This window comes from Vicugna pacos, chromosome 11, assembly GCF_048564905.1.
Source record: "Vicugna pacos chromosome 11, VicPac4, whole genome shotgun sequence".
Taxonomy (NCBI): Eukaryota; Metazoa; Chordata; class Mammalia; order Artiodactyla; family Camelidae; genus Vicugna; species Vicugna pacos.
The window spans coordinates 79,623,302-79,636,877 of NC_132997.1; the positions used below are offsets into that span (position 1 = coordinate 79,623,302).

Below are 13,576 nucleotides of genomic sequence, written 5' to 3' on the forward strand. Positions count from 1 at the left end.
CTCTTGTCTTATTTGGAGGGTAGATAAGGTATGACTCACACTAAACCAGAGTTTCTCTAACTTTAATGTGTCTATTAATCACCTGGGATCTTGTCAAAAATGCAGATTCTGATTCATTATATCTGGGATGGGGTCAAGGTCCAGATGATTGTTAATGCTTCTCTGTGCTATACCACTGAGTCGGAAGGCACCAGGTGATGTTAAAAAAAAAAGGTCACGCATGTGGGCTAGAATTTTTAAAAAGAAATAAAATTATGACTCCCAAAATGGTGAGCAAGTAATAAATAATAATAATAACAAAAAGTGCAAAAGAAATCCAAATAGATGGGAAGGGGAAAAAGAAAAAACTCGAAAATAGGTTAAATAGAAAACCTAAAACAAAATGATTGAAATTAAGCTTAAACATATCAATAATTATAATAAATGTAGCTAAACTCATCTGCTAAAACTCTTAGATAGGATTTACAGAAGACAATCTAGCTGTATCCTTACTAGAGGACAGAAGAAAGTTGGAAATAAAGCAAAGGAAGAAGACATATAAACAAGTGCTAACAGAAAGAAATATAGCAAAAAAATCATTATAAACCTCCCTCAAATGACATTGTGCTGTACACCAGACACTGACACATTGTAACTGACTGTACTTCAATTAAAAAAAAAACCAAAATGTAGAGTTAAGAACATTTAAAGAGACAAAGATAAATATTTCATAAAGATAAAAGGAATAACCTATTGAGGTAATCTGTCATGTACATTTTTGTTCCTAACATGATAGGAATACAAGAATAAACTGGCAAACCACCAATCAAGTCTAGAAAACAGTTTAAAGAGCAAAAACATAAACTTTACTAAGAGATTGACTCAGTAGGAATTTAAAAACATTTTACCCGCCCCCCAAAAAACCAAAAAAACCCAGAGAATAAAATATTCTTTCCAAACATATGGAACATTTATAAAAAGTGACCAGATACAAGGCCACAAAGATAATCTCAATAAGCTTTATTTACTGAGCATAGTGAAATAAAGTTCATAGTTAGCAACAGAAAGGTAAACAAAACAATCTATAAATAATAGACAAAACAATATGGAAATTAAAAACAGAAAAATACATACACTCTTGTAGAAAACCCTTTGGTAGGTATGTTCAAAATGGAATTAGAAATACTTACAACTAAGCAATAATGAGAAAATTGCATATCAAAATCAGTGCAACATAATCAAAGTGGTACTCAAAGGAATATTCATAGCCACATGCATAATAGAAAAAAATAGGAAATAAATCACATTTTCAACTAAAAAAAGTAACAAAATGAGGAAAAATAAACCTGAACAAAGCAGGAAGAATGAACAGAATTCTAAGTTGATCAAATCCTAAATTTATCCAATGCATAGGTATAAAACTATGTATAATGTTCTTTTATAATAACAGAGTCAAATCAATAAACCCATACCTGATTCTTTGAAAATAAAATAGAAATCCTGTTGGAAAATGTGATCAAGAAAAAAAGATAAAAGGCATAAACATACAACATTAGGAATAAAGATAGAACTATAACTGAAAAATCAGAAGAGACTTAAAAATTAGAATATTATATAATTTTATATAATACATTTAGTTGGACAATTTTCTGAGAAAATATAATTTATTAAATCTATATCTGAAAAGAAATAGAAGACCTGATAAGACTAATAACCATAGAAGAACTTGAAACAATAGGAAAGAATCAACTCCTGCAACAGACATCAGCCCGAGGCAGTTTTATTTGTGTGTGTGTGTGTGTGTGTGTGTGTGGCAGGGAGGTAGGTGTGGGGGTTGTATATCAAATCTTAAAGAAAAGGAGAATTCCCATTCTACACAAACTGTTCCAGAGTATAATGGTAGTATAATTCTGATACCATAATTAGACAAAGTATGAGAAAATTAGACCAGCATTCTTGTGACTAGATACACAAAAATCCTAAATAAAATATTAGCAAATTGAATCTGCTGTACCCCTTAAAATAACCAATGTCTCTCTAAGTAATACAAAGAATACAAGTCATTTGATAAATATCACAATAAAATTCACAAAAAAATTTCATGGGAAACAAGGGCTAGAAAGATACTTCTTTAACTTTTTAAAGGATATCTAATGAAAACTATAGCAAGCATCACACTTAAACGTTAGAAGCACTTCTATCAAAGTTAGTAGATAAGCATGTCCACTGTCATGGCCACTATTATGTTAGAAGCTCTTGCCATAAGATAAGAAAAAGAAATAAAGTACATATAAAGATTGATAAGTAAGAAGTGTGACTTTCAAGAGATATGTAGTCTATTTAGACAATCCAAGAGAATCAATTGACAAAGCAATAGAACTAAAAAGAGAATTCAGCAAGGTGATCAGATATAAAATCAGTAACATTCATATCCAGTAGTAACCAACTAGAAAATGTAATAGAAAAAATTCCATTCACAAAAGCAAAACAAACTATAAAATATCTAAAATAAACCCAAGAAGAAATTTATACAAAGTCACTTTTGGACTATAAAACTTCGCTAAAGAACTTATTAAAAATCTGAATAAAGATATATATTTATTTATATATAATATACAACATATAAGATTTACATTATAAATATATATAAAATTTCAAAGATGACAAATGAATTCTTCACCAAATCAAACTGTAAATAGTTATTCTCAATCAAAATCAAATCAATTTTTTACAGAGCTTGCCAAGCTGATTTTAAAATTCTAATGAAAAAGTAAGCATAAAAAGGCCAATGTTATTTTGAAAATGAAGAGCAAAGGAAGAATTACTTTCAAGATATGAAGACATTTTATAAAGCTATAGCAATCAAAGTAGTTTAGAATTGGCTAAGGAAAAGCTCAACACTCAATTTCAGAATATAGAATGTCTAGAAATAATTCATATTCATGAGAATCCAGGGACTGACAGAGAAGGCACTGAAATCAGTGGAGAAAGGATGGTATACTCAATAAAAAGCATTGGTAAATGAGCTATTCATCAGGAAAAATAAAGTTAAATCTATACCTCACACCATTCATGAAAATAAATTACTGGTGAAATAAAGGAGTATTAGAAAAAAATACATTAGATTTGGAAAGCCTTTAAAAGTCATACAGATAAGCAAAAGCTAAATAAAATGATCAATACACTTGGATAATAGTTTTAAATTTTCTCATTTAAAAAGGCACATTATAAAAGAGACAAAACAAAATATTTGTAGTATATTGGGCTGAACCATATAAAACAACAGTTTCATGTGGTTCAACCTAATAATAAGGGCCACCTCTAGACTTGCCCCACGCGTGCTTCCGTGTTCTTTTCCTCTGCCAGCTCAGTGGGATGAGATCAAGTAAGGCAACCTCAGAAGCCACGTGCAAGAGACAGTAGTTTCCGTCAGCCCAGGAACCTGAATGTCTGCATGGAACAGAGCACCCTGCTGACCTGGACACCCACCCACAACTGCTATATAGTAAAGAAACAATACTCTCATTCCTATGCCATTAGTTTTTGGAGTTTATTTGTTATCACAGCTTAGCTAACCCTAATTATTATAAATAAATATAAGTTAAAAACAAAAATAAATAACTTCTATAATCAACAAGAAAAAGACCAACAACCCAATAGAAAAATGGGCAAAGGATGTGAACAGGGAATTAACAGAAGAGGAAATTCAGTCTTTAGAATTATGAAAAGATGTTCAACCGCTTTAGTAATCAGAAAAATAAAAAATAAGGAAAGGAAATAATTTAATAACATTTCTCAGACCTGAGAGAGAGAAGGATTTCTTGTTAAAAGTACTCCAACGCCTAGCACATCAAAGAGACAAGAAAGCCCAAACAAACTAGCGTCCTGGTATATAACATATGATCCGCTCAAACCGGGTAACTGGGGAGAGGAACCTTTAAAAAAGATTTGGCATGGTAGGCAAAATCAGCATGGCATGATAAAGCATCTTGGGCTAGCAACCACAGGAAGCTATCACCACTCCCGAGTCTGAAAGGCAAGGATGGGGCGTGGTTACTGGAACCTGGGGAGATCAGTAGCTGTAGGAGAGGGCTGGCAGTCACTGCCAACTCACACAACCACAGAGAGGAAGCTGGAGGAATAAGAATCCCGGCCTTATCTTCTCCTGCCCCCGATTTCTGCTGATGCCACTTATTGTCTAAACCCAAATGGAAGCCAGAGGCAAGAGAGCCCACAAATGCCATCTGTTTTGTAAAAATAGAAATGTAATCATGATATACCATGTGGCTCAGCTTTGAAAAATATTTATATAATAGTATGGATTTATGCGTATACAGTAGTGGTGGAGGGTATCAAAGAACATAAATACCCATCTTCCATACCTGGAAGCCCATAGTTAGTGTCAAAATAGAAATATCAAAAAATAACAGTATTAAGAAGACCATTACAAAGGTGGAGGTAGATATCCAAACAAAAAAGCTGAAAGAACTGAAAACATTTACCTCGGGATTGCAGGAATCATAGGTAAGAAAAGCACGGCAAGTGCTGCTTTAAAAACATTATTTTTAATTATGCAACTCTGTATTATTTAATTTGTAAAAATGTAGGTGTATAACTTTGACAAAAATATGTATTAAACAAGACAGTACTGGGGAAGACAGGGAAGAAAACCACTGTTTATGTATCATGTGATATGATAAAATTATATCCTGTTAAAGTGTCCCAGAAAACTGAGCTTACAGGTAGAGAAAACAAACAAACAAACAAAAATGGGGTATAGTTCCTTATGCTGTTGAACAAAAAAAAGTTCAAAAAGTAATTTTAGACTGAGGACCAAACGTATTAGTATATGAAATCACAACACCTACAGTTTTAACAAGTGCTTTGATTCCTCTTTTTATCTCTGTCCTTTTGTTGGAAAACAATTTAACCTCCTTTTTGATGGCCTGGAATGGAATAAGTATATCATTTAAACAACAATGATAGAGAGAGAGAGAGAGATGATAGAGAGATACATACATACATATACAGCACTTTTCTAGAAACAGAAATAAAGGAAAAATTTAAAGACTAACAATATAAAGTATACATGAAATAATACCACTGCAGTAGTTTGCTTACGTCTAAGCTGCTAGCATGTAAGTGACCACTGAAGCAGCTTGAAACTGATGTCAATTATAAAGCCAACAGAAAGAAAATAATCCAGCAAAAAATTAAATAAAGAATAGTTGACAAAGTAAAACCAGTCTGCTATTTTATTGGGAACTTGAGTGAGACTAGATAAGAAGGCTAAATCCAGACACAAGCTGCCACCTACGTCACCTTCAGGCACACCTGAAGCCACTGTCTCTTCTGTTCCTGGCCCACCTATTTTATTTAAGCCAACCTTGCAGCATCCTCCAAATGTACTTCAACATGAGGTGTCACAGTTCATTCTTTCCTTGGCTTATCTGGACACTTTTCTTGGGTTTCATATTAACCTAAGTATAGCACTTAAAGCTCATATAAATTAATCTAAAAGACTGAGCTGTATTTAGGGTATTTGCTTGCTTTCAGGAAAATTACACTTACACAATGTAATGCTCTGCTTCGTATCTCGTTCCACTTTCTAACTTTCCAATGGGTTTTCATAGGAAACTAATCTATTTGGCACACCTACAGAGCATTATTTCAAACCTCTCTCATGTTTTATAAATACCTCTTGAGGGGTACATTATAGCTCAGTGGTAGAGTGCATGCCCAGCATGCAAGAGGTCCTGGCTTCAATCCCCAGTACCTCCATTAAAAAATGAAGTAAATAAACCTAATTACATCCCCCCGGAGGAAAAAAATACCTCTTGGCTTTTTTGTTCTATCCAGGGAATTTCTTCCATATTATCAACGTGGACTAATTCCTCTTGCGATGAGCTTGACTTCATATTCTCATTTAAAGAAGACAGACAGACATTGCTTAAATTAAAAATTCATCGAATTCTCCTACCATTTAATTTAATTGCTTTGAATCCCTTTTGCACATGTTGCATTTTTAAAAATAATATCAAGCATTTTGCCTGCTCAAGATGTAATGTCTTATTAATTTAATTCCTTCCAGTCTGTCCTTATTATTAGCCACATTTTTCCCTGAGAAAGCAGCAATGATCAGACAGGCCACATGTTCACCAAATCAATCTCTGCCTTCTTCCTGTTACTGTAGACCAAATACTTTGTCTTGGTCCCCTTCTGTTTCTTACCATCCATTCTTCCATGAATACCTTACCCAGTTTTATGGTTTTAAATTCCATGCATATTCCCTTGACTCTCAAATCAACATCTCAAGTCCTGGCCTCTCTCTAGAACATCTATCCAACCACCTACTTGGTTTCTTGCTTGGATGTTCAACGGGATTCTCATGCTCAACCCCAGTAACTGATTTCAGATTCCCTTCTTTTTTCCCACAGTGGCTCCCCTCCCCACAGTCTTCCCCATCTCTGTGAATGGTACCTTCTTCTACGTAGTTCTTTAAGTGAAAAATCTAAGAGTCATCCTCCAGTCCTTTCTTTCCCTTTCTGTCTATATCCAATCCATCAATGAGTCCTACCAGCTGTATCTCTGCAACCTGCTGGAACCTGCCACTTCTCTTCTCCACTACGTTCATTCACCTCCATCACTGTTACCTGAACCTCCTAACTCCTCTCTCTGCCTCCATTCTTGTCCCCTAAAGGAACCATTCTCCACATAGCAGAAGTAATTATTTTGAAAATGTAAATAAGATCCTGTAAATCCTCTGCTCAGAACACTTTAATAGGTTCTCATTACATGTAAAATTAAATCCAAACTCTACCTGGTTTACAAAGCCCTTCATTACCTGGTCTTTTCCCACCTCAAGGACCTCATCTATCACTCTCTCCCTTGCTGACTTCAACTGCACAGGCCTTTTTTTTAGTTCTTCACCAAGCTCTTTCTCTCTCTGCCCTAGTACTTGCCCTTCCCCTGCAAATTAGCAAGCTCTTTTAAATCAGATCACAACTTAAATGTCTTTTCATTGGAGAGGCTTGTTCAGCCAAACACTGTCGCATCAACTCATTTTTATTTGGTAAACAGATCTGGTTACTATTTAACTTTTTCTTATTTATTTGATTATTTATCTCTCTCTCTCTCTCTGCTTACCCCGAACCCCCAATTAGAATGTAAGCTCCATGAAAACAGAAACTTTTTCTATCTTATTCATGCCTGTATCCCCCAAAGTCTAGCACTTTTTAGGCAATCGATAAATATCTGTTAAATGATTGCGTGAATAAATGTTCTCTAGCTAAACATATCCTAAATAATGTATGTGCTGGAAAAGTATAAAGAGACTAGTTTGAAAAGCACCAGAACTGTAGTAAGGTTTTTTTTTTCCAAGCAAGCCCAGACCTTGTACTATGGTTTAAATAGGATCTGAGATGTAATATTTGTGATTGCTTTGAGAAAGGCTGCATATTTTCTCTTAGATGCAGTGCATGCTCTTTTTGAAAATCATGACATAACTGGATAAAGAGAAATATTACCAAAATATCTGCTAAAAGAAAACCACGAACTGAAAACCAATATCTGATTTAGAAAGAAAGAGGAAGGAAGGAAGGGAAGAAAGGAGGAAGGGATGAAGGAGAAAGAAAACTATTGAAACTCAACTGCATGTTCAGCTTCTGATCCTGAATCCAAGGAATCTCTTCGTGTTATACTTAAATAATCATTCTCTTCATTCATGGTGTTTCTCAGAGAAGTTAAAAGTTGCTGGCTATGCTCAAGAATTTCATTAGTTAAGTTTCCTCCAACCTGCCTATATTAATAAAAGAAGAAAACACATCAGCTACAAAATCACAATTTAAAAAAGACATTTAGCAGTATCGTTTCCAGATACCTAACCATTTCTACACAGAGAAATATGTGGACATTTCTCTGCAGTGCCCTGTACTTGTTAGGACTCTGCTTCTTAGGGCACAGCCCTTTCACGGGCTCTAGGACATGACAAGACTCCTGACCTCTCTGGGGTGATGTCTCCTCATGCTGTCCTCATCCTTACCTGACATATCCTTGGGTGATGACCCACCTTGGCCATTGCACAGAAGAGCCACAGCTCTGGCTGAACCCTCAGAGTGTACTAGGTGCTGTGCTGCTACACATACATCATCACGTGACCACATTCAGTCCTCATAGCCCTCACTCCCCCATTGATGGAAGTATCATTACTTGCACTCAATACACAGGGCATGTCAAACCCAAGGCACATCATCATGGCCTGGGGGGTTTGTTAAAACAGATTCCTGGACCCCACCCACAGAAATTCTGATTTGGAAAGTCTGAGTGAGGCCCAAGAATATGCATTTCTAACAAACTCATAGGTGCTACAGACTTGACCTTGAATAACATGGTTAAGGATGATTTAGAGAGGTTGTCAGGAGCCTAAGTCTTGGACCAAGGTTTCAAACTCAACTTTCTTTTCAGTCAGAGGGCCACAAGATTAGCTGCCAATGGATGGAAATATGCTTACTTCTATAAATAGGGTTCCAGCATATGTTTGCTATTGCCTGAGATGCACTTACTATAAAGGACGCATTAGGACTTACATAGTGTGATACAAGTTAATATTTTATTCAGGATTCCATGTATAAAGTGGGCATGATGATACAGTCTTCAAACAAGTCTTTGAAATAGGTGGCTAACAAAATTGCTACGATATAGAATCTCCATAATATGTAGCATTTTCACAACATCACTGAGAAGAGCCATCCTTTATTATTGTTTTACTCAAAGAAGGCACCATGAAACAGTATTTTTGTGAAAATGAATTGCATATTGACTAGCGACATCACTGACAGATCAAACAAGGCAATATTTCAAGTCCAGGGCTCCCTACACCCTGGCCATCATTTGTATGTTTGGCTAATATGTGTTCATTTAGAATTTTAATTTTAGTCTAAGCAAAGTCTAAATAATTTAATATCGTCTAATATTGTCTAATTAGGAAAGTAAATCTGTATGAGTGTATACATATATACACACCTACGTCAGATTTTTTAGGGATAAATAGGAGTTTTTAAAGTTATCTACTGTTCATAATTGTCCTCATTCCTTGTGCTCCTCCAACAGATGTTATGAAAGAGAGTACTGATCACTTCATAGGTCTTAACTGTGTCTTTTTATTTTTTGTATTTTGATGCTTTGACATCTGGGGTCTTGCTAATAACCCCGGAGGAACTGCCCCTCCAAGGACTAGCAATTTCTAGAGATTGTAAACAACTCGCCTGGAGCTCACCTTTCAAATGCAAATCACCAACCAAGAGACCACACCCTCAACCAGCTCCTCTACTGGGCTTTCATACTAGGGCCACTGTTTCCCTGTCCTAATCATCCCTGGGTCAAGAACCAGAGAAGTAGGGGCAGCCCCTGTGGTCCAGAACCCACTGGAATTACCCAAACTAGCCAATCCTAAACCTGCCTGCTCCTTCCCATGGAAAACATAATAAAGACTCTTGTCTATGTTTTCCCTGCTCCCTCTGCCTCCTTACCCTCCCTGGTGCTTCCCCATGTGGCCCCACATAGCATAGCATATCTCTTCCTCTTGGGATCATCAGTATAATAATCTTTTCAATGGCAGTTGTCTCCTGTTATGTTAGACTTGCTGTACCTAAATAATATCAACATCTTTATTTTAAAACACCATATCATGTGAGGTCACTTACTGTATACTGCACATACCTCCATCTTAGATTAACAAGGGTGCCATCATCTCTCCCATTCACTAGAATGTTTTGTCCATCCACGGAAATTCTCACCAGCTGAATCCCGTGCCCCTGGGGAGAATGACTCCGACACCGAGCAAATGTTTCCTTAATAGTTTTAGAAACAAAGTGCAGAAATTACAAATGCAGTTCTACCACACAGTTTTTCTAAGGGGGCTACGTGCACTTTTGCTTGTGGATAAATGTTTTTCTATTTGTTAACAGCATTTTAGTTGGCATGGAAGTAGCCTCTTAGTAACACATAGCACTGAAAATTCCTAGTACAAAATACGTTCACCAGTACTGATTTGTTCTCCCATTTGTATAACAAGGATGAAGAGGGATTATTATCACCAATTTATAATATTAAAACCAGATGCAGAGAAGTGAATAGACTTGCTGAAGGCTATGAGAAATTAGGGGAGGGGTCTTGAACAAGCAGTGCAGGCAAATTCAGGTGCCTTTCAGGATTAGGCAAGTTCTTTTTATGTGCGAAGAGGCTGAGTGTGCTGAGAGAAAGTGATTGGGCACTGTGAAGAATGAAGGGGGATGCCAATTAAACCAGTTTCATTAGAATCCGGACACAACACTAACTGGTACACAGGACAAAAGTTTAAACTCTTTGACTGAAAACTGGGATTTCTGTGTCACATTAGTTATCAACTGTGATGCTTTAAAAAAATTACATTTTTGAATAGGCAATACATTCAAATATTTCAATATTAAAAAACTATAAAAGAGTTTGCAGTGACATCTCCTTCCTGCCCCCATTCCCCAACACCTCCCAAAGGCAATTAGTATAATTAATACCTTCAGTATCCTTTCAGAGCTTTTTTAATGTATATAAACAAATTTTTATACAATTTTTAACATAAATTATAACATAATATGTACATTACACACCTTGACTTTCCCCCTAAACAACATATCTTGGGATTCCATATTGTTGCATAAAGATTTCCTCATTCTGTATTATAGCATAATATTCCCTATTTTATTTATGTTCCGTACCATTATTTATCCAGTCCTCTGTTGATGGACATTGGGTTGCTTTTACAAGAAATACTGCCATGAATAACCTCTTCTATGAGGTACTTTGCATAGAATCACCCAGAAAAACTCTGACGCATTGCCATGTCATGCTACTATTAATTGCAATGGACACTACAAATCATTTGAATAAGAGACAATGTAGCAGAGTTTGCACCTTGTTTACTTAAAAATAACTTCTGAGGGATTTAAGATTTTTCAGGTATAATAATAATAATATCACTTTTGCCCAACTGTATTCCAAATACACTTTCTTGCACAGTGAGCAAGGAGAGCTGGATGTGCACAACAAGGGCCCAATTTATCCATGCCCTGTGGAAGAGTATCATGTGGGTGATTGTGATGCTTCAGGTGTGTGGGGTAGAAACTTGGGAAAAAATAAATGACTACATTAAATTACACTGATAACCAGAACAACTTGGTCTCAAAACCTAGAAAAGGATCTTCCATTTTTTTTGGAGAAGAAACTATGTTCATTTTCTCAGAGATCTGAGAGCAGTGGAAATCAGAGACGGTAGTGGTACTGTTAAGACTGAGGTCTGCAAGTGATGGGGGAGGCCACATCCATCTCCATTATGCTCTTCCAGCATCACGTGAAGAGGGGGTGGGAAGCAGCAGCAACCAGCCTAGAGGTGCCCCAGGCTGAAGAGCTAGCAGCAATTATTCCTAGGTTTGCATAGCAATTCACTATTTCCAAAGAAGTTTTGAATATACTTTCTCACTGGCTCTTAACAGAATCCCACAGGGTGAGAGCAAGCAAGTCTTCCCTAACATAACAAGGGAGCAACTGAAGCTCGGTGAAGCTCAGTGAGTTTCCAAGACACACAGCTAAGGGGTGACTGAGCTGGGCTGGAGCTCCCCTACTGCATCCCTGCACAGTGCTCCTTCTTTGCAGATTTCAAGTCTATGGATTGGTGTTTCCTCCCTTAGAGACTCAAACCATGGCACATAAATACACCCAATGTTGAAGTCAATAACACCATCACTGGTAAGTAAGTTAAGAGTTAATTCACTTAAGAAAGCGTTCCAAATCTTTCCCTAAGGGCTTTTGTTCCTCATATGAGATCAAGACAGACATTCCATGATTGGAAAAAAAGGGAGTTTACCAAAGTTTGAATATCTCGGATACATAGAAATCCACATTTAGCTATTGTTATGAGCCACAATCCATGTGGAGACAGAGAGAGCATTCCAGGTCCATATTGTTTGCTTTGCACTTTTTGATATGGCTTAAGAATGCAAATTCCGCTATGTTCCTGCCAATCAAAGAAAATGACCACATTAGAGAAGAGATCAGGGAAGCAGTAACTTGGGGTTTGCAGTTGTGCACATATAGTCAGATTAAAATATGAAAACACTGTCATTGGAAATACACCGATACGTGACAAAATGGGTACCTGTATTTGCACCGCATTTTTCATCTTTGATTGCAAATAAAAGTTCCTTTTGGCCAATTGAGAAAAGTTTTCTTTGTATGTTAGATGCCATTAAAAATCCCAGCCTACAACTGACAATCTTTATTTCTCATTAATCCTTTTCATCCTTGGCAAACTCACTCCTCTGCCCAGATTGTACACAATATTTCTCCATGTCTAAATCTGACCTATTCTTCATAGTCCAGTTCAACTATTACTTTCTCCAGGAAGTTTTTCTTGACTACTCCTTATCATAAATCATTTCTTCCATGTCTGAATGTCTTTGTCTCATACTTTGCTGACAATGAGAGAGAAAGCCTTTGACTAAAAGGTTTAGAAAGGAAGGGTGGTAGATAATTGGGTCAGTGTATGTAGGAAATGACACAATATGGGAAAAATTTGAAGAGAGTGTGATGAAAGGATGCCAGAAACATTGTTTAAGTATTTTGTGCAATTTTCTCTAGGGCTTAGGTACAGAATTCTACTGAAATTCAATCATCCTGTGGCTCCTAACACTTGCGGAATAGATTTTCTAATGATAGATTTTTAAAAAATATTTTTTAAAGGCACTAAACTAATACGGTCATCTGCATGTTTATCTGACAAGTATGATATATGTGGCACAAGTGTGAGGTTGCTCAAATGTATTTTATGATGAATTAATGAATCATGCTAATATACATCTAATTCAGAGAATTTTATTACTGTAATAAAGACATTTGTTGACTGGACTAAAGTGTTAAAGCATGGATCATATCTAGGTAATACAATGTATAAATCTTGATTAATAAGATAAATAATAGCATGCTTAAGTTTTAGCGTACTTTTTCAGGAAGAAGATAGCTGCAGATGTACGGCACTTGATTACAGAAGCCATATATCTGGTTGCTTCGAAAGCTTAAGACAGCAGAGGACAGAGTGTGCTCTATCTCATACACGGACTTAGGAACGAATTCATCTCTCAGCCTCCCTCGCTGATCGGCAAAGCTTGCAGAAACTGTAAGATTTGGGGAAGAAGAGAGATTACTTGCACCATATATTGATTTTACTTTTTAAATTGTTATGAAAACTATGAAAAGCAAAATAAAAAACTTAAATGCTCAGTTAATACAGAGGCTATTAGGGGATAAAAATGATTTGAAAACAACTTGGCTCCATTAGAAATACTTGAGTATTACATGACTAATAGTAAAAATATCTTTATAAGGCCTTGGTTAATTTTATCAATTAAGTAGAGACAGCATTAAAAGAGAAACTCATGAGAGTCTAGAGAGTCTTAAGACACAAAACCAGGGGAGGGTAGAGCTCAGTGGTAAAGAGCATGATTAGCATGCAGGAAGTCCTGGGCTCAATCCCCAGTACCTCCATGAAACAAAAAAAAGACACAAAAGT

At 36.1% G+C, this 13,576-nt stretch overlaps 1 protein-coding gene across 8 annotated transcripts in view; it reads right to left on the minus strand.

The window, feature by feature from the left end:
- The window catches only part of CFAP43 (cilia and flagella associated protein 43), a 90,070-nt gene that overhangs the window by 33,590 nt on the left and 42,904 nt on the right, over positions 1-13,576 (minus strand). For all 8 annotated transcript variants that reach the window (XM_072971830.1, XM_072971831.1, XM_072971829.1 and 5 more), the window contains 6 exons: positions 13,009-13,181; positions 11,876-12,025; positions 9,697-9,827; positions 7,630-7,777; positions 5,814-5,900; positions 4,848-4,925 (listed from right to left, as the gene is read on the minus strand). In XM_072971830.1, the coding sequence (XP_072827931.1) occupies positions 4,848-4,925; positions 5,814-5,900; positions 7,630-7,777; positions 9,697-9,827; positions 11,876-12,025; positions 13,009-13,181 (767 nt within the window). The remainder of the gene's footprint in view (positions 1-4,847; positions 4,926-5,813; positions 5,901-7,629; positions 7,778-9,696; positions 9,828-11,875; positions 12,026-13,008; positions 13,182-13,576) is intronic.